Source organism: Trichosurus vulpecula, chromosome 1 (genome assembly GCF_011100635.1).
Source record: "Trichosurus vulpecula isolate mTriVul1 chromosome 1, mTriVul1.pri, whole genome shotgun sequence".
Lineage (NCBI taxonomy): Eukaryota > Metazoa > Chordata > Mammalia > Diprotodontia > Phalangeridae > Trichosurus > Trichosurus vulpecula.
Genome location: NC_050573.1, coordinates 371350761 through 371374666, shown reverse-complemented (window position 1 = coordinate 371374666; position 23906 = coordinate 371350761). Strand labels below are relative to the sequence as shown.

The window sequence follows — 23906 nt, the reverse complement described above, 5'->3', positions numbered from 1 at the left end:
AAAAACCTCTTAGGATTAGTCATTTAAAGCAAAGATATTTAACAGTTCAATCACAGGGGTAATTCCAAATGTTAGTTTAGGAAAGCCAACTGAGCCAAAGCTAACTATGCATAAAAGAGTATTTGTAGGTAAGCATCTTGAACAAAGAAAAATAATAAAATAGGAATTGCTCAACTCTAACATTTAAAAACACACATAGAAAACTGAAAATAAATAATTTTATTAAATGTTAAATGGGATCAGCACTTAATAAGAATGCAAACATTTACTCCAAATTAGTTTTTACAAACAATCTATTGCTAGTAAATTTTCAAAATGATTAGGAAAAAGAACTCCCTATTCTCAAATTCCAAATAAGTAACATCTGACACCATAGTTACTAAAAAAAAATTACAATAGTGACCTTGGAGTAAAAACAGAGAACTGAATCAGTAAAAAGAAAAAACAAACCTTTATAAGAGTTCATTGAAAGGAAAAGCCGCTACCTTCTCCTTTTCCATGTGATGATCCAACTGCTCAGAGGCTCTAAATTAAGTCTGCCTGTACCCTGTGGTGCTCATTATAGGCTGGGCCATATTACAAAATTGATATTCCTCCCTCCTAATTTGATTAATATAATTGTTATTTCGATTCTCCAGACACAAAATGTTAGGCTTAACATCTGGTACATGAAGACACCAAACTCAAAAGTAAATCTGTTTAAAAAAAAACTTCTGAAAATAACTGCACTAATTCCATCCTTTGATAAGACTTTTCCACATTATTTCTATAAATACAGTCAAGAACAAATGTCCAAGTTACTCTGCAATATTCCAAGAACTGTTAGATTTCTGTAAAGAGTATAGAAAACAGGCAGCATCTTATTTGAACAAAAAGTATTCTAAAGTTGGATCGAATTGTCTGAAAGGAATACGTAAATCATGAAGACAAAGCGTCTAATTTATCTGAGCTTATTTAGAATGCAAATGAGTAAGTAGGATATAAATACTAAATTTTACAGACATCATTTCTGTGATGTCAGATACCTATGACATACATTGTCCCCTTCCTGGTTCTAAAGTCAAATAGAGAATAAGCCACAGGTGTCCCAAAAAGTTTTCCAGGTACTAAGTCCTAAAAGGACAACATAGAACATTCTCATGTATGCAGGATACCTAGCTACCCAAGACCCCAGACTCTCCTAAAAGATGCGTGAACAGAAAAATTATTAAAAACACAATTTAAAAATAAAATGATACAATCTTCTATGAATGAAAGCTGTTTAGCCCTAAACTTTCATGAAAAGATAGGCAAGAAAAAAGTGTGTGTGTACATGTGCATCTATACACAAACACACCTACATTGTGTATATATGTATTTATATACACATAACCATATATATTTTAAACATAAAAAATAAAGTTTAATTGCTTTAGTTGTTTAAGATTTAATTAACAAGTTACTCATTAATAAGAATATAAGGAGGATGACTCACCTCATTAATCATTTCTATTTCTCTAAATGTCAGTCTATCCAGCCAATCCACTTTTACCATGTGGCCCTGTCGGTGAGCCTTGGTGAGCTATAAAAGAAAAAGAAAGTATTTTAAAAGAAACGTAAATTTTTAAATGGGGAAAAAAACTTTGAGATTCTGGGAAAAATAAGCTGGAACATTTGGAAAAGAATTAGGAATTACACAAATAGAATGACTAAAATGTCCATAGTATTTGACTCATAGATTCCACTACTAAGCATATATCTCAAATCACAGATTAAAAGGAAAAAAGTCATACATCGAAATATTTATAGCAGCAGTTTTTGTGATAGCAAAGAACAAGAAAAAAAGCAGATACAGACTGAGGAATGGCTAAACAAGCTGTGGTACACGGACATAATGGAATGTTACTTCGATTTAAGAAATGACAAATACAGAATACAGAAAAATATGGAAAAACTTCAGCAAACTGATGCAAAGTGAAACAAAGCCAAGAAAACAATACATACAATGACTACAGTAATGAAAATTATAAAGAACAATAGCTACAAACAATGAATGTTGCCAAATTAAAAAGGAACAAGAAGAGCCTCAAAGAATAGAGATGAAAAGATACCTTCCCCTACTCCTTTGCAGATGTAGGAGACTGAAGGATGCTGAAAACTGCATTGGTTTTAAGAATTTTTCAGTTATCAGTCAGTTCTAATTGTTTTTTTTCTCTCTTCTTTCTCTTTTATTTTTCTTTAAAGTTTATGTTTTTTATATAATAGCTCTCTGGGACATAGGAAAGGAAAGGGACACAGAAACACTTAGAAGATACAAAAACAAAAGCTAGAAATAAAAATTTATTTTAAAAAAACCCTTTACATTAAAGGCTCCCCACAATATGACCTTTTCTCGCTCTTCACATGCAATTCATTCCAATCAAACTTGATTAACTCACTGTCCTGATCTTCTCACCTCCAAGCCTTTACTTGTGCTATTCTCCCTGTGTGTCTACTTACTGTGGAACTTATTACATACTATCCTATGCGTGTATTTATCTGAAGACCCATAAGAAACTCTAAGTTCTCTAAATACAGAGATTATTTTACTCATCTTTATAACCCCTGTATTGCCTAACATAGTACCTTACACATAGGAGGCAGTCAATAAATACTTACTAAAATAAACTGAATCAAGAAAAGAACAATGGACTAGGGGGTCAAGACTTATAGTGCTGGCTTCACCAATGACTATCTGAGATTTTGGGGCAAGTCACTCAACCTCTCCCTATATTAAAGTTTTCCAATAGGTAAAATGAATAAAAAAATACTTCCCCTCCTTCACAGAATTGTTGGGAGGATCAAATCAAATGAGATAATGGATACTTTAAATACTTTAAAAAGTAAAAGTGCAAAAAATGTACACATATAAGGGTTTATACCTTCATTGACCTCATTGCAGACACTACAAGCTTGCCCAACAGAGTTATGACAAAGATAACAACAGTTCATTTCATTCAAATTTGGAATAGGCACTGGTCATCTCCATCGCAGGCATCTTTCCATTAAAATTAAAGGCTACCACCAAAAGTAAAACTCATGAAAGAATGTTGATGTGTGATTTATTCCTGTCATGACAGCTTGTATTTCTTTATAAGCTAGAAATGTCAGTGACCTAGATCTTTCCAGACAGAAAATCTGCATTCTGTTAAACAGCAGGGTAATGGCACTACAATCTGTTTTGAAATTGGTTCTGAAGAAGTAATCCTCACTAGGGTGCCTATCCCAAGAAAGAGATAGGTCAAAAAAGTAGCAAATGCCTCATTCTTTTCTTTCTAGGCCCAGGGATTTATTTCTATGGAATTCATAAACAGTCATAATATAAAGCACTGAAGGGCAGCATACTGTCACAAAAATAATGGCATAATTATTGAGCCTCCATCCCTGAAGTCTCCAAGAATTAAACAGTATGGGGTTTGAAAAGCTATTAAATCGAAAGAATCCCTAAGAATCAAATAATAACATGTCCACAAAACTGCTTGGGGAACTAATCATGTATTATCAGATTTGATGGGAGGGCAGATGCATTTGCAAGGGGCAAGGGGAGGGAGGGAAAGAATATCAAATCTGCACTGTATGCTACAAAGGGCCAAAAAAAGTACCTACAAAACAAGTACATACTGGAAAGGTACTGTAGTGGTATATGACGGAGACAAAAAGACAAAAGAGAAGAGTTTTAATGAATAAATAATCCCTTATATTTATAAACATTTTAAATTTTGAAAGAATTTTCAAATATTTCTATTACTTTACTTCACCCTCACAATCAGTATTTGTAGTGTGGCATAAAAAAGCATCAGAGGAACCAGACTACTTGTGACTCTGGGCAAGTCATTTAAGTATTCTGGGCCTCACTTTACTTATCTGCAAAAGAAGAGTTGCACTAAAGGGCTTCTTAAGTCCCATCCCTCTCATGTACAAATCTATGAACTATGAGTGATCCATGAGGAAATGTAGGCTCAGAATGGTGAAGCCACTTGCTTATGGTTAGAGAATTAGCCATCAGTGGAGCAGCACCAGAACTCAGATATCCTGATTTCTAAATCGATGTTATTTCTAGTACACTACATCTTTTCTTGTCAGATGAATATTTAATAAGTACCTAAAAATGAATAAATGAGTACTAAGAACTAAGAAAGGAAACAGTGCTTATTGGAATCTGTAATTATGACTGTATGTAATGGTAATCAGGGCAGGACTTTTTGCTGTTCTTCTCTTCTGGGATGCTAAGGGTGTGAAGTGCCTTTGATGAGGCTGGCCTTTGTTTGAATGGGGCAGGTAAAGTGGGATCTTTTGCCTTGGAGTGCCTCTCAGCACTGGGGAGAGTCATTGATTCGTATATGAAGTGGTATTTTCCCACTCTCTGGTGTCAGTGATTTCTCACACCCTAAATGGTAAGCCCTAAGGGTCCTGAACAGGGTATATGTTCTGAAAAGTTAGCCTTTCACTTTTGGGGGTACACTCATTGAAAGAATTTGGGTGACGAGAGTCTGGGCAAGCCATTGAAGCCATGCCCCTCCCCCGGCTTTGTAACCCATATGTTGGTGGTTCTCCGGTAACTATGAATTGTGATTTGATCAGACAAGGTCTGTGATGTTTGTAATTTCTGTTTGTATTTGCTCTGAAGTTCAGGGGGTTGATCTTTTCCCCCAGAACTATGTGAATGATATATACATATACATATACATATATATATATATATATACACACACACGCATACACATACACACACACATGCTTAATTAAACTGAGATTGTTGATTCCTTAAAGTCGCTTTCCTTAGAAAAGCAGACCAAAGAACCTCTGTTGGCAGCCCTTTCCGTGTGCTGTCGTTGGTCTTACACAGCCACAGTAGCTGCTAGCAACATTGTTGTTACACTATATCGCTAAATAAGGTAAAATGTTTTCTCTTAAGTTTGGTCCCTTTTTGACTAGCTCTGTGAGGGAGGAATAAGCAAGAATTCTCTATTAAATACTGAGATGACTGTGCTCTTTACCACTTACAAATACAAATAGTAGGCTGACAACCTAGACTCTCAATTGCATAAAACAATGTCTGAGTTCCATATAGCTCCAAAAGCCTATTAATATGTGATTCAGAAAATTAGTTTCTTATTCCTGTCCCTGTCTTCTCAAAAGCATTTAAAGTATATGTTCATGAAAGTGGAGATGTCTAAGGCCAGCTCTATAGATAGATGGTGGTGTTGGTTCGTGTAATAAGATCACAACATAAATCAATAGGCTTTTAGGGCTCAATCTGAAAAAGGCAAAAACTCATTTAATCCACTTGTGACAGTAGGTCTCAAGACAGAACTAAAAGTTTTTGACAGCCTTAGACAACAGTAAGCAATTCAATAGTTACTCATAAAGATCTGATTCCAAGAAAGTGAACTAAAAGTACGAACAAGGGTACAGGCTGTGTGAGTGAAGAGAAGAGAATGGTTAAGAGACAGAGTGTGTGGCCACTCATTGGATATGGGAGCTGAGGAGGAAAAACAAGTCAAGGATGACTCCAAGGTTGTAATCTGGATAACTAAAATGATAGTGCTATCAAAAGAAATGGGCAAGGCTGGAAAAGGGATAAATCTGGTGGCAAAAATATGATTTTCATTTTGGATATGTTGAGTTTAATACACAGGAAAAAGTTGTGACAATCATATGAGAAAAAGTAATCCTATAATGGAAAATTGGACAGAGCTAAAAGCATATATAGAGCTATCAAACCATGTTTATCAGCAGGCAAAAGCTCTCACTAATAGATAAAAACTGGCAGTAGGACAATGACAGAATTCAAGGATGACTTAGTTTTGTTTTTCCTCTCTTAGTTTATTTTTTAAATATCAGAATAATTTTCAAATGATACCTCCCTCTCCTCCACCAAATCTTCTTTTGTACCATAAAAATCTTAGCAAAACCCAAATAAAGTGACTGCAAATCATTCTACCTCTGTTGTGCCCAATAAGATGTAAGTATGCTTCTTCCTCCTCCTCTCCTGGGAACCAAGATCGGTCACTGCAATCATTTGGAGCTTGTATGTTAGTGTTGGTTCTGGTTTCTTACGGGGCAATGATACTTTGTAAGTCATATACTACATTTTGCTTAGCCATTTCCCAACTGATGGGCATTCACTCTGTTTCAGTTTTTTTTTCTGGCTCCCACAACAAGTGCTGTGAATATTTTGTCATGTGTTAAGACTTTCTTCTTTTTTGCCACTGCTCTCCTTGGGATATATACACAGTACGGTTCAGTCAAAGATGAGCAGTTTGGTGACTCTTAGTGTATATTTCCAAATTACTTTTCGATATGGTTAGACTAATTCACAAAACCACCGAGAGTTTGAATATACCTATTTTCCTGACTGAATCTCTAACAAATATGTTTATGAAAAGAAAATTAGAGTCACAGAGTTAGAAAGACCTGACTTCAAATCCAGCCTCAGATAATAACCAGCTATATGACCCAAAGCAAATCACTTAGCCTCTGCCAACCTTGGTTTCTCCATTTGTAAAATGGGGATAATAGCACCTACTTCCCAGGATTGTTGTAAGGATAGAAAGAGATAATATTTCCAAGGTGTTTCACAAACTTTAAAGCACTATAAAAGTGCTAGATACTGGTGGCAGTGGTAGTAGTAATATTAACTTGCTAACTACAAGGCCAGTACTAATACCTGTCCGAAAGATTTATTGTGAAAATCAAGTTAAGATAATTTATTTAAAAGCAAAGTGCACACAGAGGAGGATTTCTGCCAGGTCATACCAAGCTGGAAAAGCCTAGAGATAGACCATGTGCCTGTCGTCTGGGGATCAGCCTTAATAAAAATTCAGAAATGCTCAACTCGAGTTGGCCACCAGGAAAGGAGCTTGTTTCAGCCATAATGACTGTCGGCAACTATCTACTGAGGCACATGGGAGTTGTGATTTATGGTAATGGAGGTAGTGGCTCATTTGAGGACTGATAAGTTATAATAAAAATAGCTTCCACTTATGTAAAAAATAAATAAATAAATAAATAAATAAGTGAAGGCAAAATGAAAACTGTGAATAAAGCTCTATATATTGATTTTACTCAAAGAAAATTATTTTTGAAAACAACTTTTGCTCTGAAAAGAGAAATTTTAGTTTCTCTAAAACCTCAGAGAGTATGATCAACTCCTGTGTAAGAATCAATGAAAGAGCTCATCAAAAATCCCAAGAAATATTCCTCGAAGAGAAAGAGAGCAAGATCTTCAGTGTTGCTGCATCCATGAAACTTTTTCTTTCCTAAAAAAGTAATTACTGCCTTTGACAGTTTCAATTTAGTTTCTAGAGGACAAGGGTATAACAGCACAACATGATTTAAAGTCTTCAATCAGTTTAGAAATTTTTTAAAAAGCATACTACTAGTAGAGATAAAATACATTGGCAAGTACATGACTCCAATCAGCACCAGAAACTGTGTGTGTGTGTGTGTGTGTGTGTGTGTGTGTGTGTGTGTGTATTCATTCCCATTTTACAGATTGAGAAAATGAGGTATGTAAGATTTATTACCTAATGATCACTGAAGTACTCTGAGACATGCAAGAGTATTAATTCAAGGTATTACACATGTTCTCTTACAACATTGGCATCTGACAACATCCAGTATAAAATTAAGACTGTTACTAATTAAAGAAACATGGGTAGGTCTCCAGCAGCTAGCCAGTACATATATACATACATATATGTGTATATGTGAGATTTCTAAGAATTCTAATGCACCATGACAAATAAAAATAAGAATATTGCTAAGTATTAAACAAGCTACTATACAAACTTTAGAAGGAGAGTCAAAATTTTGAAGTCTGGTCCCATTTTACCACTCAACTCCAAAATAAAGAAACAAACACATGATGGCACCGTGGCAGAAACATAAACGCTTGCATTCTGCAAACAGAGCTAGGGGGAAAAAGTCACATTGCTGGTTGTTTTAATAAATTAGTACAGATCCTTTCATCAAAAATAATTAGGAACATTTCGTACAAGAGCCTAAATAATTCTTTTAATATAGAAACAAAATGGATTAATGGGGCAATTATAGAACAGTCTATTTCTTCCTTGTCCTTTTCTCCTCAAAGACATGAGATTTAGAACTTTGCCCATAACATGGATCATAGTGCTGATCTCTAGAAACAATTTAAGAGATTTTGTTTCAACATATACTATACTCTTATTGTACTTGAGATTCAACCTTGTTCACATTATAGTGTCTGAAGGCAATAAATGAGCTGATTCTAATGAGTTTTCTATTAGAAACTCAAGGTTAGCTAGCAAGACACATAGAGCCACTTAAATGAAAAGTTAGTTTATTGCCATGATAAATCACTGGAAGAGAAAGTGGACATGTTTATAGCTTCAGAACTTCCTATCCCCCTTGTTCAAGAACGAACAAAAATCTCAGAATATTTGCCTTGAACAGACAAGCTAACTGACAATCAAATTTTTAAAACTGACAACAGTATATTAAATAAAATATCCGATCATTAGGTGGCTATGGTATCATTTTCCATAAAAGAGGAACACAATTAAGTGGAGTAGTCAACAAAAATTTCAAGATGAAGCACAAATACTAACCAATTCAAGATCTCATTCTTCATGATTAAGGCTTCTTCCATATGAACCTTGAAGCACCAGATTGAAAAACTGCTTTAACAACACCTGGTGTAGAGAAGCTTTCTCCAGACAAAAAGAGTCATCCATACCAATGACAGGATACAAAAGTAACACGCTAGTAGATCAGTCTGTGAAAATTTTCTTCCCAAACAAAAGTTAAGGGCCTTAAATAGCACCTAGTTCACAGTGCCTTGCATATATGAAGCAAACACTAAATAAATATTCATTCAATTTGTTTGATTTAAATTCATTTCATCAAGTAATAAATTCCTACTATGTACAAGATACTGTACCAGTTGCTAAGGATACATATCCTTAGAATCTAGAATTTAAGAGCTGGAAAGGGACTTACTAATCCCCTCCCTCTAAGTTTAGAGAGGAATTTAAAAATAGCAATTATGAGATACAGTATTAAGTATACAACTTACTACCAGCAATACAGAATCTAACTGTTTAAGAAACTACATCTTTGGAAGGGAAAAGGGAGACATTTCTTTAACTTCTAAAACCAAAATGGGTATTTACTACATTTGCATGCTTTAAAGGTACAGTAAAATAAGGAAGAAGACCCTAGCATGTAACTCTTGATTATCAGAAGTTTTTCCACATTTACCCACATTTTCAAGTCTGTCTTAGAATTAATAATATTCCTTGAAGCAAGACATAGTAAAGGGCTTCCCACCTGTTCTAATTATTTCTTCTTTACCTTAGCTAATCGACTCATCTGGTCCTCTGAGAGAGTGCTGCTTGTCCTGCCAGGAGTTTTTGTAGGTTCAGATCCATCTGCTTCAACATTAGGCCAGACTTTCAAGTCGTGCATTCCCTGGCGGAACATGCTAAGGGAAAGGGGCATGTATCAGTAGAGGAAATAAATGAATGCAGCTGATTATGGCAAAGTTTAGATTCCCAAGCACACAGAAGAAATGTGTCTCTACTGCCAAGCTTTTAGGTCCATAGTGAGTTGTAAAGCAATTAACAAAGCAATCACAAATCATGTAACAGCCATAGTTTTTCACATGCCATTTTCCCCCTCTATGGGCATGGATATTTCATTTAAAAACCAAAGGCTTGGATAATACTAAAGAGAATACATGTGTATAAGTGACAGAAGGGGCATCTATATGCATTTTATCATAGAGAATTCCTCTAGTCTACTCTAACCTCCCCTTTTTAGAATGGGCAAATTAAGGCCCAAAGAAGTTGGGTGATTTGCCCTAGGCCACACAGGAAACAGATCTGGGATTCAAACCAGATTCTCTGACTCCAAAACCAGTTCTTTTCTTAAAATTACAGCCCCTTAGAGCAGGAAGGGACTTCAATGGTCACCTAGTTCAACATTTTATCCAATATAAAAAAGGACCATGGGTAAAAGAGATGAAATGAAAATTCAAAGTATTTGAGCATTAGCTACATTCAAAGTCCATGAGAATAGGGGTCTTGTCTTACTTTTGCAATTCTACTAGGAAATAACAGTACTCTGAAAATATGAGGTGCTTAATGTATAGCTGTTTATGAAAAAATAAATTCCTCTCACTAAATGTATGGAGCTTGGGCAGCTAGGTGGCACAGTGAGTAGAGCACCGGCCCTGGAGTCAGGAGTACCTGAGTTCAAATCTGGCCTCAGACACTTGACACATTTACTAGCTGTGTGACCTTGGGTAAGTCACTTAAGCCCAATTGTCCTGCCTTCCCCCCTGCAAAAAAAAATACAAAAAAAAAACTTTAAAAAAATAAAAAAAAATGTATGGAGCTTTTTTTCTCCTGCCTCAAAGAAGCATTCACCAAGGCGGACCAACAGGTGATGATTTTTTTTTTTTAGTTACAGCAAGTGAAAAAATATCTACTAAGATGTAGAGGTTTCGTGATCAGAGGAAAAACCCATTCAGATGAAATCATGGACCTTCTGAAATATCACAGTGGTTAACATTTTGAAGGAAATAAACATGCAATTGGGGTCATTTGAACAGATTTATTCCAAGTCCCAAAACAAAAGATGGTACATCCTATCAATATTCACCCTAAATCTAATGGTGGAACATATGACCAGAAAAGTCATGTGTTGGGCATGAAGGAAAACAAACAACCCAAGTATTAATACTGATATCTACAAACTACTAAAAGATCCAGAGGAAGGCTTCTAAAGTATCATTCCACAAATCTTCAAAGGACATGATAATGGACAAGAATCAAAAGGGATGAAGCTGTAGATGGCTTGTTTTCTACACCTATGAAAGGAATGTCCACAGATGAGGCTACAGTTCTAATAAAATACTCTAAAATGAAATATACCTACTCTCTTCTAATTATCATTTTTCATCTGGGAAGCTACTACAAAACTAGACTGTAACAATGGAATAAACTGGTTAGCAGAACTCAAAGGATTCTGGATGCTTAGGCTGCTATATTATACTACTAACTTAATACTGGTTTGCTTTCCCTTTCAACTGCTGACAGCTTACAAATGTATCTCAATTTAAAGTTCGAAGTCACCTTAAATAAAGACTAGAAAAATTTTATTCTGGGACATATGATTCCCATTCCACAAAGCACTTGTAAATATTTTAGATATGTTATACAATGGCATCTTACAGACTTTCACGTTTTATACTTTCAAAAAAAAGACATACTCCTAAAAATGATATATTACATACTATTAAATTTATATTTATTTTCTTCTACTTCCAAAGGAGTGTCTACTGCTTACTATTCCTACAAGAAAAATGATTCATTTATATAGCTGTTTCCAACAACTCAGTGAGTTAATTCAAGCAGGTATTATTTTATCCCCATTTTATAGTTCAGAATACTGAGCCTCAGCAAAATGCCTTGTCCTAATAGGCAGCAAAGCCAAGATTCTAATCTAGGTTTCCACTAAACCATGTTCCCTCTCTCAAAAAGACCCTGTCATGCATATAAATATACATGTTTTGCATTTTAGCTATCATTACAACACAGCAATAGTTTCTTTATAGATTTTCCTAAGAGGACCAAAATGGTTTCCTTGGAATCTTTTAGATGTGAAATAGTGTTCAAGTAATAATGCCCTTAGATAGCAAGTTCGAAAAGCAAACAGGCATCTAGCATGTGATTTCCACAAAAAAAAAGAGCCACGCCTGGCCCTACAAAAGCTACAATATAGTGACTGTATCTCAGGGTGTTTAAAGGTTAAAATGCAGAAAGTAGTGAGGATTCTAACCTGTGGATATTTAATTTTAGGTAAAACCCGAAAAAAAAGGGAAAAAATAAGAACTATGATTTACATAGATACTTCCTTGATGTTCTGCAAGAGCATACAGTAAGTAGGAACGATTCTCTATTCTACTGAAAATTAGAGCCTATCAGCACCACAGGAAACAGAAATGACTAATACTAATAAATGTATCTGCAATAGCAAAGAGCTCCCAACACTGAGTACTTTGAGCAGCTAAACTCAAGCGAACAAGAAATAAGCGTATTTAGCAGCAAGCTGGTTCACCAAGTGATTTAAGGGTCACCTCTATGTGAGGAGGGGGAAAGGAGTTATGCCAAGTGACTGAAAATGACTGACTCCAATCACCTCCATTCTTGTGACACTAATGGAGCCTCAGCTCAGAGCTTCCCAGCTTCCAGGTGGCATGCCAGAAGAAGAACACAGCAATGTGACCATTTGGGAAATTAAGTTTACCAGGCAGGACAGAAAAACGGGCACAGCAGGTGGGCTCTCCTCCAGACTCTAGGCCCAGCCTCCAGCAACAGCTGCTGCTGCTGCTGCAGCTCTTAGTGCCAAGTTGTGCTATGGTAGCAACAGCTCTAACTTCAAAATTCACATTTGGAAGCAACATCTGCAGGAGAAATCTTCTGCAGATTGCCTCTGGTCCTAGGCCAACTCAACTGAAAGATCAATCTATTCTTTGGCTGCTTAGAGATATTCCAAGCCATCATTTCACATTCAGGGCAAAGAAGTTATCATGGCCTTATCTTGATAAATTAGACTTGTAATTCTTAAGCAGTTCACTGAGAAGCTCTGGTTCAGCTTGGACACTCAGCCATGGAAGAGAAACTGCTGAAGTCAAAGTGGTTGAACTGTGAAGAAATAAGTATTAATAATGGAACCCAGCTTTTTAAAAAGAAATACAACATATCTATCACACAGACACATATGTGAAACACAGATACTAGCAAATAACATATTTCTGCATTTTCTAAGTGTCCAATTGCTTGATAGTGTCCTGCATGTTTTAGGGACAACTTTTGAAAGAAATTTAAAAGAAACTGTGCTACCCAAACCTGTATAGGGCATTGTAATTAAATACCAATCCCAGACTAGCGCTGGGTCATGAGACAGCACCCACACTATGTCACAATGTCACAAAAAAGCAATGTCAATGTGCCAATGTCACACAAAAGCATTCCAGTCCTACTGAGTCAGGAATAAAGAGGAAGGAAATAGGATGTAGACATTTCAGAACTAATGTAGCCTCCAAAAGGTATCATTTGCATCTATAGCTTGATGTGTTCAGAACTCCTTGTAGGATCATTAGCAATAGTTCATACTGTCTCTGCCAGGCAAGGGAAATGGCAGATGATTTAGAAAGCCTTAATGACTTAATTTACTTAACACTGTAAAAGGTAGGTTCAATTTGCCTTATGCTAACTTCTATTATGTCTACAGAACTTCTTGTGGGCGAGTTATATTTCTGTGAAAAACAAATAATGCATTCTCATATTTTAAAGACATCTTGAAATGGGATAGCAAAATGCTTTACCTTAATTAGCTGGAAATTAAAGTAATTTTTCTTTTCAATAAAATGTTAACAGACGAATCAATGAATTGAGGCATGGAGGAGAATATACAGGAAAAAAAAAATCACATATTTCACATCCAGGAAAGTGAATTATGATAAGACTCAATGAACTAAAAATATAGACATATTTGTCAAAGCCAATTAAATTACAGGAGGCTGAGAATTACTGAAGTCCAGCATAAGGACTAGAGCTTAAAAACACAGCCCTGCCTCTGTCATTTTATTGTATGTCCTAGTGGAAGCCCCACAAACATTAACTGAGGATAAATTATCAAGGGTGACTATGGGCAGGTCATTTGACTTTCCCATATTTCTCTTTTCTGTCTAAAAAATAAAATTAACATTTGTCCATGGTCACTTTGACACTGAATAAATATGAATAAATCTTGAAACAAGGTACTAATATTGCTAAAAATAAAATGAAAGAGCTGTGAAATTGTGTCTTTGTGCAAGAACCACAGTATGATATACATATATAGGTAGCTTACTGATTACGCCCAGATTGAAAAAGGCAAAATGTTTTACCTCTAAAAAGTTAGGGTGGGGAAAATATAGAGCAGTGGTTAGTATTGCTGCAAAAATCTCTTCAGCCCGTTCTAAAGGACTGCTTATCAGCTTCTCAAGGGCTGTCAGTCAATAAGATATAGAAGGTAATATAGGGTTTTGCATTTGTTTTTCCATGGCAACCAAAGCCCTCCTGAGTAGGAGAAAATGGGAAACAACAGCACTCTGGAGGAGGCATACCTCTGGCTCAGTAATCTCTCTTCCTCGTGAATAACGAGGAAATGCACTGAGCCTGAATCCACTTCCCAGCATGCATGCAACTAAGGCACATGCTGGGCCTTAAAGCACCATTCCTCTCCAAAGACAATGACAAGGGAGCCAAAAGTCTGACAGAGGGTGAGGCAAAGAAAGTACTTACCCATATTTTCCAAAGAGCGAGACTGTTGTCCCTCCTACAGGGACTGCTTTTCCAGGTCCATATACATCCCATATTGTCAGAGCCACCTGAGCATTCCTAGGCAGGTCAGGATATTTCACTGGCAACTTCAACCATTCATTCCAACTATAAAATGGAATTGAACATTGTTAATTACATGAATTTTCTTTTAAACTGACTATAAACAGAAACAGATCCACAGAACTAGGCCTTGAAAAACTAGGCCAAAGCTAAAAGGAATCAAACTGAAGGCAAGTTAATTTAAAAAAAAAAATAAAACAAACCCAAAGAAAATTTGAACTACAATAAAAATAATGTCTTTCTTCAGGCAAGTGATGTTTTCACCACCAGGATATTTTATGCTTCACAGTGCTTCCACAAAGGTGCATGAAACACTGGAAAAGAGAAAAGAGAAGATCTTTCTCCTTTATAACATGCTATGATAATTATCGAAATATTACAGATGGACAAGTGCTGTTTCTTTAACTGAGGCACATTCTTTTCACCAAAGATCACTTAATTAACATTAATAACTTTAGATACCTTTTATTTTCAAAGCACTTTCACATATATTGATTTCACCAGGGACATTTGTCCCTAAAAATGCAAAAATAAAAGTTGTCTTTTCTTACCTTCTATTCTTTGCCTTTAATAGCTGACATTTATAGAGTGCTTTATAATTTACAGAGTGCTTTACATACATTATTTCATTTGCCTTTTACAACAGCTATCAGTCTTGGCAGGCACTATGATTGCTTATTTAAAGATAAGAAAATGGACATCAGAGAGGGTAGGTAGAGGTTTGCCCCAGGATGCAGAGTTAGTACAGAGCTAGAATTCAAATCCAGATCTTTTGACTCCAAATTTAATGCTTCTTCTCTCTGATAGCTTCCTCTTACATTAAAACTTTATACTGGAATCATCTGATAATTAGAACTCCCCTAATCAGCAGAAGCTTTCCAAAGTCCCAAAAGGATACCATGCAAGTGATTACTATAATCACAAAGTAATATACAGAAGACACACTCAATGATTTGGGAAAAAAGCTTCTGTTCACACAAAATTATTCTCATAGGGGCATATCCCAATGCTATGCAATGAATACAAAGGAAATTTGGCTCACAGTCAGCACTGGTAAGAAAAGAAAATATCCTGCAATTTGTTTAAATGCAAATGGAATTTTAAAAAAAACACACAACAAACTACTAACTACTGTATATACCAGTAGCCTTTCAAGAACATCAGAGATAATTATAGGTAGCTGTCAATTTTATGGAGAATTCTAAAAGTTGCTAAATACCTTAAACAGTCTCTGAGCAGTTCTTAAAAAATAAGGCACATACCTTCAGAAAATCATTCAAAGTTACAGATAAGCTTAAGTAATTAAATGAATTCATTTAATTTCTACCTACACAGTAAGCCAGGCTGAAAAGGTAATAATAGGCATTATTCTCTTTTTCCAATGAGACAAACTGCAGAGAGGTTAATTAACTAGACTAGAGTCAAAGAAAATATCAGCAACAAAGCCAAGAAGTAAAACCTCCTTTTTCAACTCTTAGGTTATAGCCATTAAAAACTACAGAATAGGGTTTCTGGAAATCAGAAGAGCAGAACTAGACGATAAATATGCAACCTACTGTATTTAATCACACAGAAAACCTGGGCATTTTTGATTCTCTCAAACTAAAAATTACCTCCTAATGCGAAAAATCATAAAGAAATAAACATGTTTTTTTCTTTCTCTCTCCTAACAAGTTTTCATAGATTATACATTGACCATAAATAGCATGGTACCCTGGAAAGATTGTTAACATTTCAGTCCTGACCTGTCACAAATTGCCCCTGAGACCTTAGTAATAAAGGATACAATAAAATATAAAATATAAAAGGTTATGTTCTGTAAAACTTGGACTGAGTCAAAAGCCTGTACCCAAGGACCTAGAATGCCACAAATGGTCTCCAGGCTGCAGGTTCCCCACCCCTGTCTTAGGCAAACTTCTCCATTTGCTAAATGAGGGAGGGGCTGGCATAGAGCAGAGATATCCAACATGTTGCTTGGGCAGTGTGGCCCACAATAAGACCAGAATATAACTGGGAAATATTTAACAAAATAAATAAAAATTCAATAAAACATAGATAATGTTAAAATGTGGTTTTCTAAGTCAACATGAAGCCTACAAGGATCCTTATGTGTATGAATGGCCTGTTTCTATTGGATACCACTGATCTAGATGGTCTCTAATGTCCTTTGCAGCTCGAATTCTATAGTACTCTATGAAAAAGCTTACATCATTTACTTTCCTGTCAGCTACAAATTGGTTCCATTCAAGTATCTCATAATAATTTTTAGACACTAAATATTAACGTGTTAGGAACCTAGAGAAGTCTTCTCATGACTCAGCAAAGTATTTCAAAGGACTGAATGAATTTTCAAAGAACAAAAATTTGAAAATTCATTTCAGTTTGCAAAAGTATTTATTGCCCCTTCATAATTAAAAGTACAGTGATTGTAAGGGTATAGAATTTTGCTCTAACACATTCTACTCTTCAATTATTGGACTAAGCCCTATTAATTGTTAATTATTTCCTAAATTATCATTCTACTTGCCTATTATAATAAGAAATTTTATTATAGTAGGAAAGGGCATATTAAAAATGTTGATAATTCATTATCTTTTCTTAATCCTTCTGAAAGTCAAACAAGGAATTTCTTACCTTCTTGACCATGCATTCTGTATGATTATTGTACAGGTGAGTTTTAAAAGTTTTTACCTATGGTAAAGCATACCTTTTTTTCACTTTCTCTTTGCTCAACTGTGAGACAGAATTACAAAAGCAGAAGGGGGTTACAGGATCATAGATTTAAGGTGCCATCATCCAACTGCAACATTTTACAGATGAGGAAACTGAGGCAAAGAGAGGGCAAGTGACTCACAAAGGCTCACACAGCTAGTATCTGAGGCATGACTTGAACCTAAGTCTTCCTTAATCTAAGTCCAGTGTATCATCCACTAGATCATCCTCTTATTGTTTCCACAACCACATTCTTACACAAAAAAACTGGCACCTTTCTCGATGATAAAAGTCCCTGAACTTAAACAAGAGAGCTGTACCAAAATGGATAGAAAGACAAAGAGATCTATCCCCACACATATAAATACCTAACAACTGACTGAGATGGATAAAGCCTAGGTAGCTGATGATCCAAGTTTTTGTTCAGCAATATGGAATAGGTGTGAAAAAACTCTTATCTGCAGGAGGGATGCTTTTGAATTTTTTAACTAAGTCCAAAGTGCTTATCAGAATATTTTAATTCACTGAATACTAGGTATATTCAAACATCAACTCTTAACACAGTTATAATATGACTAAAATATTATCCTGTCATGGTAGAATAGTGTTTGAATTTTTGGACTATAAAAAGTCAATAGGTATCCAATTAAGAATTTTCTCTCCAGAGGCCAGCTAAAAATATATATAACAAATAAAAGAAAAATGGGACCCCCAAGACCCCACAACATATGAGAAAACATACTTACTTCCATCTTGTACTAAAAGCCTTATAGGAGGTTCTCACTGGCAAAGCCAAAGGTTTCCCTTCGGCAAAAACTTGACAAGTAACATAAAGATCAGAACAGGTCTCCTGGTATAATCCTGAAAACTTCAACATAGGGTCTTCAAGGACAGCTTTGTAACTCTTTTGTTCTCTCTTCCCTTCTAGGCTTCCTCTGAAAGCAAAAGAATCATAACAATGCATTGGGAATGGGATGATTATTTAAAAACAACTACTAACATTCAGGAGAGGGGACTTGGATCCAAAGGACTGTTTATTAAAACTTCCCTATGAAGTTGATTTAATAAAAATTCCTCCCCTACACAGCAGCCATATTTATATGCTTAAAAACAGGTCTGACCATGTCATTCCCCTATTCAAGTAGTTCCAGGGGCTGCCTACTGCCATTACAATAAACCACAAATTCTTCTTTTTGGCATTTAAAAACCCTTCAAACACACCATCTTCCAAGCAAACTTGCCTACTTGCTGTCTACCCACATAGCTCCTCTCCCACATAGCCTTTCTCTCCTGCTTTGCTACCTTTTCACAGGCTGCTCCCCCATCACTGGAATGCTCTTCCTCCTCACATCTCCTGCTCAGAATCCCTAGTTTCCTTCAAGGCTCAGTTCAGGACAGACCACAAGATCTATTCTGATTCACTCCCTTTCCCCACTAATTGTTAATGCCCTCCTTGAAAATTATTTTTCATGTATTCTGTATTTATTTTAAATTTATTTATCTGCATACAAGCTGTTTTTCCCTAAAAGAATTATGCTTCTTAAAAGCCAGTACTTCTGGGGACTCAGGGGGAAGGGGAGGGCTTTGTATACTCAGTGTCTCAGTTCTTTTTATACACAGTAGATGTTTAATAAACACCTGTCAGGTGAACCAATTTAAAGTCCTTTTTACTTCTAACAACAGAAGAAAACAGAATGTAAGCTCCTTGAAGGCAAAGTTTTGTTGTTCTGTTGTGTCTTGGCTCCTCATTGCACAGGAAGGACTGACAATTCCTCAAATACTGCTGTTAATAAATGCTTAAAAAATAAATCAAGTTTAAAAAGTTTGGTTTTTTTTTTAATTTCCAATCACGTGGTATCACCAAATCCCAACATACCCAACATGAGTCACTTTTCAAGGACCAGAAGATTTTTACATTTCATGTGGCCTGTTAATTCTTCTACTAATGATAATGGTCACTAAATCACTGTTATACTGGGTAAGTCATATGACCTATCTGAGCTTCAGTTTCCTCACCTGCAAAACAAAGTGTATGAATAATTACTAAAGTCCATTCCAACTCCATAATTAAATAACCTTGCAAATTAAAATATTTATTCATTATTAGAAATGTTTTTCAAAGAAAAACCCTAAAACAAGCAATCTTGTTAGCTTGGGCAGAGCTCCTAAACAATAAATCTTTGGTCAACTCACACTCACTTCCAAATACCACAAAAAAGAAGGGAAAACATACAGTGAAAAATATTTATAAACTACAAAAGATAATATGTGCATTGTACCTGACAGCATATACTTGGTATCGGAGGTCAAGGGAGTGGGAAGGAAGGGAAAAGTGACTTTAAACCTGTGCATACTAAAATTATTTTAAGTGTTTCCTGAGAGTATTAAGAACATGATAGGAAGAGATATATGTGTGATGCCCTAGCAGTATTTTAACACATAACTGGCTTAATGTTAAGATAATTACAGATTGCATGATCAATAATGTGGCAGTTTGCTTACTGGTAACTTCCCTATAGTATCTCAAAATGCGTATCAAAACACATTCTCAATTCAGTGACAGTCAAACTTCCAAACTAATTCTACATATTCGACTTTGTAAATTCAAATCCTTTACACCCACTTCAATTCAACATACATTTATTAAATGCCTACTCTGTATAAGGCAGCTGTGTATAGTGGTTAGAAATCTGGCCTCAGAATCAGGAGAATCAGGAAGACACAAGTTCAGGTCCACCTTAATAAAACTCCAGTGGCTTCCAATTACCTCTAGGATTAAATATAAGCTTCCATTTGGCATTAAAGTTCTTCCCTTTACAGCCTCATTACACATTAATCTCCTTTGCAATCTCGATGATCCAGTGAAACCTGCCTTCTTACTGTTCTTCATACACCTCCCTCAACCTCCCATCTTTGTCTCTGAGCCGGCTATTCCCAATGCTTGGAATGCACTCCCTGCTCACCTCTGCCTATTGAAATCTCTGGTCTCCTTTAAGAATCAGCTCAAATGACATATGATTCCAGCCCCTCTCCATTCCTCCTATAATGTTTATCTGTTGTGTATGGACCTATATTCGAATAGGTTCCTTGAGGGCAGTGACCATTTGACCTTTATCTTTGTATCCCTATAACTCAGCAGCCTAGTAGGAATTCAATAAATGCATGTTTATTATCATTATTATTATTATCATTTTGTTCTGTGACCCTAGGCAAGTGTCTTAACCTCTCAGCATCCAGGCAATTCTACAAATTAAATGGCAAAGTAACTGATCTGCACCGGCAGAGGGTGTGTCTTCACAGTGAGAGTCCTACACCAATTAAATCACCCAGTCTGTCTTTAAGAAAAAATGTACACAGCACTATGCTAAGTACTGGGAATACAAAGACAAAAAAGAAAGGCCCAATCATCAAGGATGACATCATATAGTCTCCTGACTAGGGGATAGAGGCTGGGGTGGGGTGGGAGGAGGGTAACGTGTAGTCAGATAAATTAATTTAAACTAACACAAAGAAATATCCAAAGTGAATGAGTACTGCTGAGCCAAGTGAGGGGATCAGGGGAGGCCTCCAGTAGATGATACTGGATTTGAAAGAAGCTAGGGATTCAAGGCCATAGTTCCTTTGAGGTTTTGTTTTTTAAAATATCCTTACTTCACTTAAAAGGCAGCTGCCTTTTGTGGCACAGTGAATGAAGTGCTGGACTTGGCGGCAGGGAAGGCCCGAGTTTCAACTGGGCCTCGGACATTTGTCAGCTAGCTGTGGGATGCTGCACAGGTCACTTCGCCTCTCTCAGCCTCAGTTTCCTCATCTGACAATGGGGTTAATAGCCCCTTTCTCCCAAGGCTGTTCGGGGAGTCCGTGAGATTATAAATGCAGAGCCCTTTGTGAACATCAACACCAGCTACGGAAGGGGATGACGATGATCCCTAGGTCCCCTGTACCCCCAGAACGGCCTCTTCCCGCCTGTCTACGGAACCCAGGATCACCTCCTCCCCTCGGGAGGCTAGCGAGGCCGGCACCTTCCCGGCCTCAAGTCCTCGGGGCTCGCAGGCGGCATTTCGGCCGCCGGCTCCAGGGGTCTGCCCCGCTCCTCCCCTGGGTTCCCGGCTCTTGCTCGCCCCAGCCCAGCCACCCAGGCCTATCCCAAGCCCTGCCCGCGGCCGCCCTCACATCTTGAGCTGCACGTTGATGTCCAGCTCGCAGCTGTAGATGTAGTAAAACTTCTCCGCCTCCCCCATGGCGCCGAACCACAGACCCGGGCCTGCCGGGACCGGACGACAGAACAGGCCGCCGTACCACAACACAGACAGTTCTTCCGGTTCCGCCCCCTGGGCCCGACTCCGGCCAATCGTAGCTCAGAGATCCGGAGCGCCGCCGCGGGGTGGTTCTGAGGGAGCAGAGGTGCGCATGCGCTTGTGTGGGGCGTTCATCTTGCTTAAGGGAAAGCAGCATCCCGGAAGTAGAGTCGTACTGGTTTCGAGTGTTGACTTATGGACCAATGGAACTTAATATTGCCTTTCCAGAGAGGAAGAAGGAAGCTACTGTTTTGCTTTGCTGTGTCAATCTGCAAGCGATTCCTAAGCGCCTGCTAAATACCAGGCACTCAGCTAAGCATTAGGGTTGGGGAGACAGCATGTCCAAACAAGGATCCATTACAGATATTCAGCGAGGAAGACGCTTGCATTAAGGGGCAGTCAGGAAAGGCTTCCTGTAAAAGGAGGGATTGTAGCTGAGACGTCAGGGAAGCCAGGAGCCATAAAGGAGGAGCAAGAGCATCCCAGGCCTGGGAGACAGTCCAGGAAAATCCCCCATCCTTATGGGAGAAACTCAAGGAGGCCAGGGTCGCTATATCTACTTGGTGTGGGTGGGTGGGGATGTGAAATGGAAGAAGTCTGGAAGGTAAGAAGGGAGTTAGGTTAGGAAGTGTTTTAAAAACCCCTCCCCCCCCCCAAAAAAAGGAAATTTAAATTTGATCTGAAAGGCAATAGGCAACCACTGGAGTTGATGGGGGTTGGAAGGTTCACATAGTCAAAGTTGGGAATAGCCCAAGTGATGAGTTCCTGCACCAGAGTGGTGGCAGTGTCAGGAGAAAGGGGGCATGTGCAAGAGTTGTTACAAAAATAAAATGCAGCTGCCTTGGCAACAGATTGGAGGTGGGGAGGGAGAGATTGAGTCTGGGAGACCAGGGTTATGGTGGCACCCTCCATAGTAACAGGGAAGGTAGGAAAGGGAGTTTGAAAGGAAAGATGATGAGTTCAGTTTGGGATGTGTTCAGTTTAAGATGGTCAAGTGTACCAGCTGCTTTCCCTAATTGAAAGCTAAAAATGAAATTTTAGTTGCCCACCCACATATCAAACAGGAAGCCAAGTAGGATTGATTTTCAGAGATTACAGGTTTGAACTCTGACATCTTGTCACCATGCTGCCAGAAAAGATCCTTTGACCTTTTTAGAAACAGAAGACAGACATGGGACTAAGAATATGGTATCTTAAGTTTGAGTCTGGGCTTTACCACTTGCTAACTGCATAGGTTCATAAAATGACAGAACCTGGAGGGTCCTTAGAGATTATCCCAACTTCCACATGTTTTACAGATGAGAAAACAGGTCCAGATAAGGGAAATGATTTTCCCAAGTTTACCTAGCTAGGTACCAACTAACTCATTGGTAGCAAAATCAAGTCCAAACTTAGGCAAACCTAAGCTCATTTAGTGCTGTATTCTCCCAGATAGACCAGGTGCAGAAAATTTGGGGAAAGTTATTTAAATACTCTGGTCTTCAGTTTCATCATTTGCGAAATGAAAATAATAAAACTATGTACTAATGTGCTTGGGTTGTTGGGAGGCTCAAACTGGATTAACATACCAGAGTGTACTTTTAATAACCCAATGTAATACAATAATGTATTATCATATACACATTTTTTTTCTCTTAGAAGACCTCCCTTTGTTGTCTGTAACCTCCTTCCAGGGCAAGGACTTCATCATATGTATAAATGTATATATTACTCACTCATGGCTCCATTTCCATCCCATAGGACTGGATTATATCTCCTTCTCCCGCACTTCCCCTCCATAGAGTCCCTGTCTTCCTTAAGATGCAACTTGAGCACATCATTCTACCTGAAACCTTTCCTGATCTCAATAGCTAGTGCCCTCCCTCCCCGAATTACTTTTGTATTTAACTACTTTGCGTGTGTTCTGTATTTAACTACTTTGTGTGTGTTCGTGTTGATTTGCTTTATATTTGTGCTCTTTACACACACACGCACACACACACACATTTCATATATACTTGTCTTCTCCATTAGAATGTAAGCTTTTTGAGAATAGAGGTGGTTTTGCTTTTTGTAGTGGTATCCTCAGTCTAGCCAGTTCCTGCCACACAGTAAACAAGCGCTCATTAAGCATTTGTGAAATGATCAGTGAAAGGAATCTCTTGGTGATGACATTCCCACTACTAATAAAGAGAGTCAACTGTTTTCCAAATTTTAGTCTTAAAACAGTTGCCTAGAAACACCGAAAGAGTTAGTGACTTGCCCACAGTCCAGCTATTATTAGAGACTGGACAGGAACCCAGGTTACCCTTATGCCTTTCTTCTTAACTTAAAAATAAAAGGTCACAGATTTTTTTAATGGAGGAAAATGGGTAAAAGTATCTTTTACATCACTGGCTGACCCGAACTTCCTCAATGATGCAGGAGGAAAGTAATTTTAGCTGGAAGAGAGAGGGTTGACACTAAA

At 37.3% G+C, this 23906-nt stretch overlaps 1 protein-coding gene across 1 annotated transcript in view; it reads right to left on the bottom strand.

The window, feature by feature from the left end:
- The window catches only part of PIK3C3 (phosphatidylinositol 3-kinase catalytic subunit type 3), a 187483-nt gene extending 165996 nt beyond the window's left edge, over positions 1-21487 (bottom strand). The window contains exons 1-5 of the mRNA XM_036767859.1: positions 21336-21487; positions 17912-18100; positions 14355-14498; positions 9355-9484; positions 1475-1561 (exon numbers count right to left, since the gene is read on the bottom strand). Of these exons, the coding sequence (XP_036623754.1) occupies positions 1475-1561; positions 9355-9484; positions 14355-14498; positions 17912-18100; positions 21336-21403 (618 nt within the window). The 5' untranslated portion in view covers positions 21404-21487. The remainder of the gene's footprint in view (positions 1-1474; positions 1562-9354; positions 9485-14354; positions 14499-17911; positions 18101-21335) is intronic.
- Positions 21488-23906: the final 2419 nt, after the last annotated feature.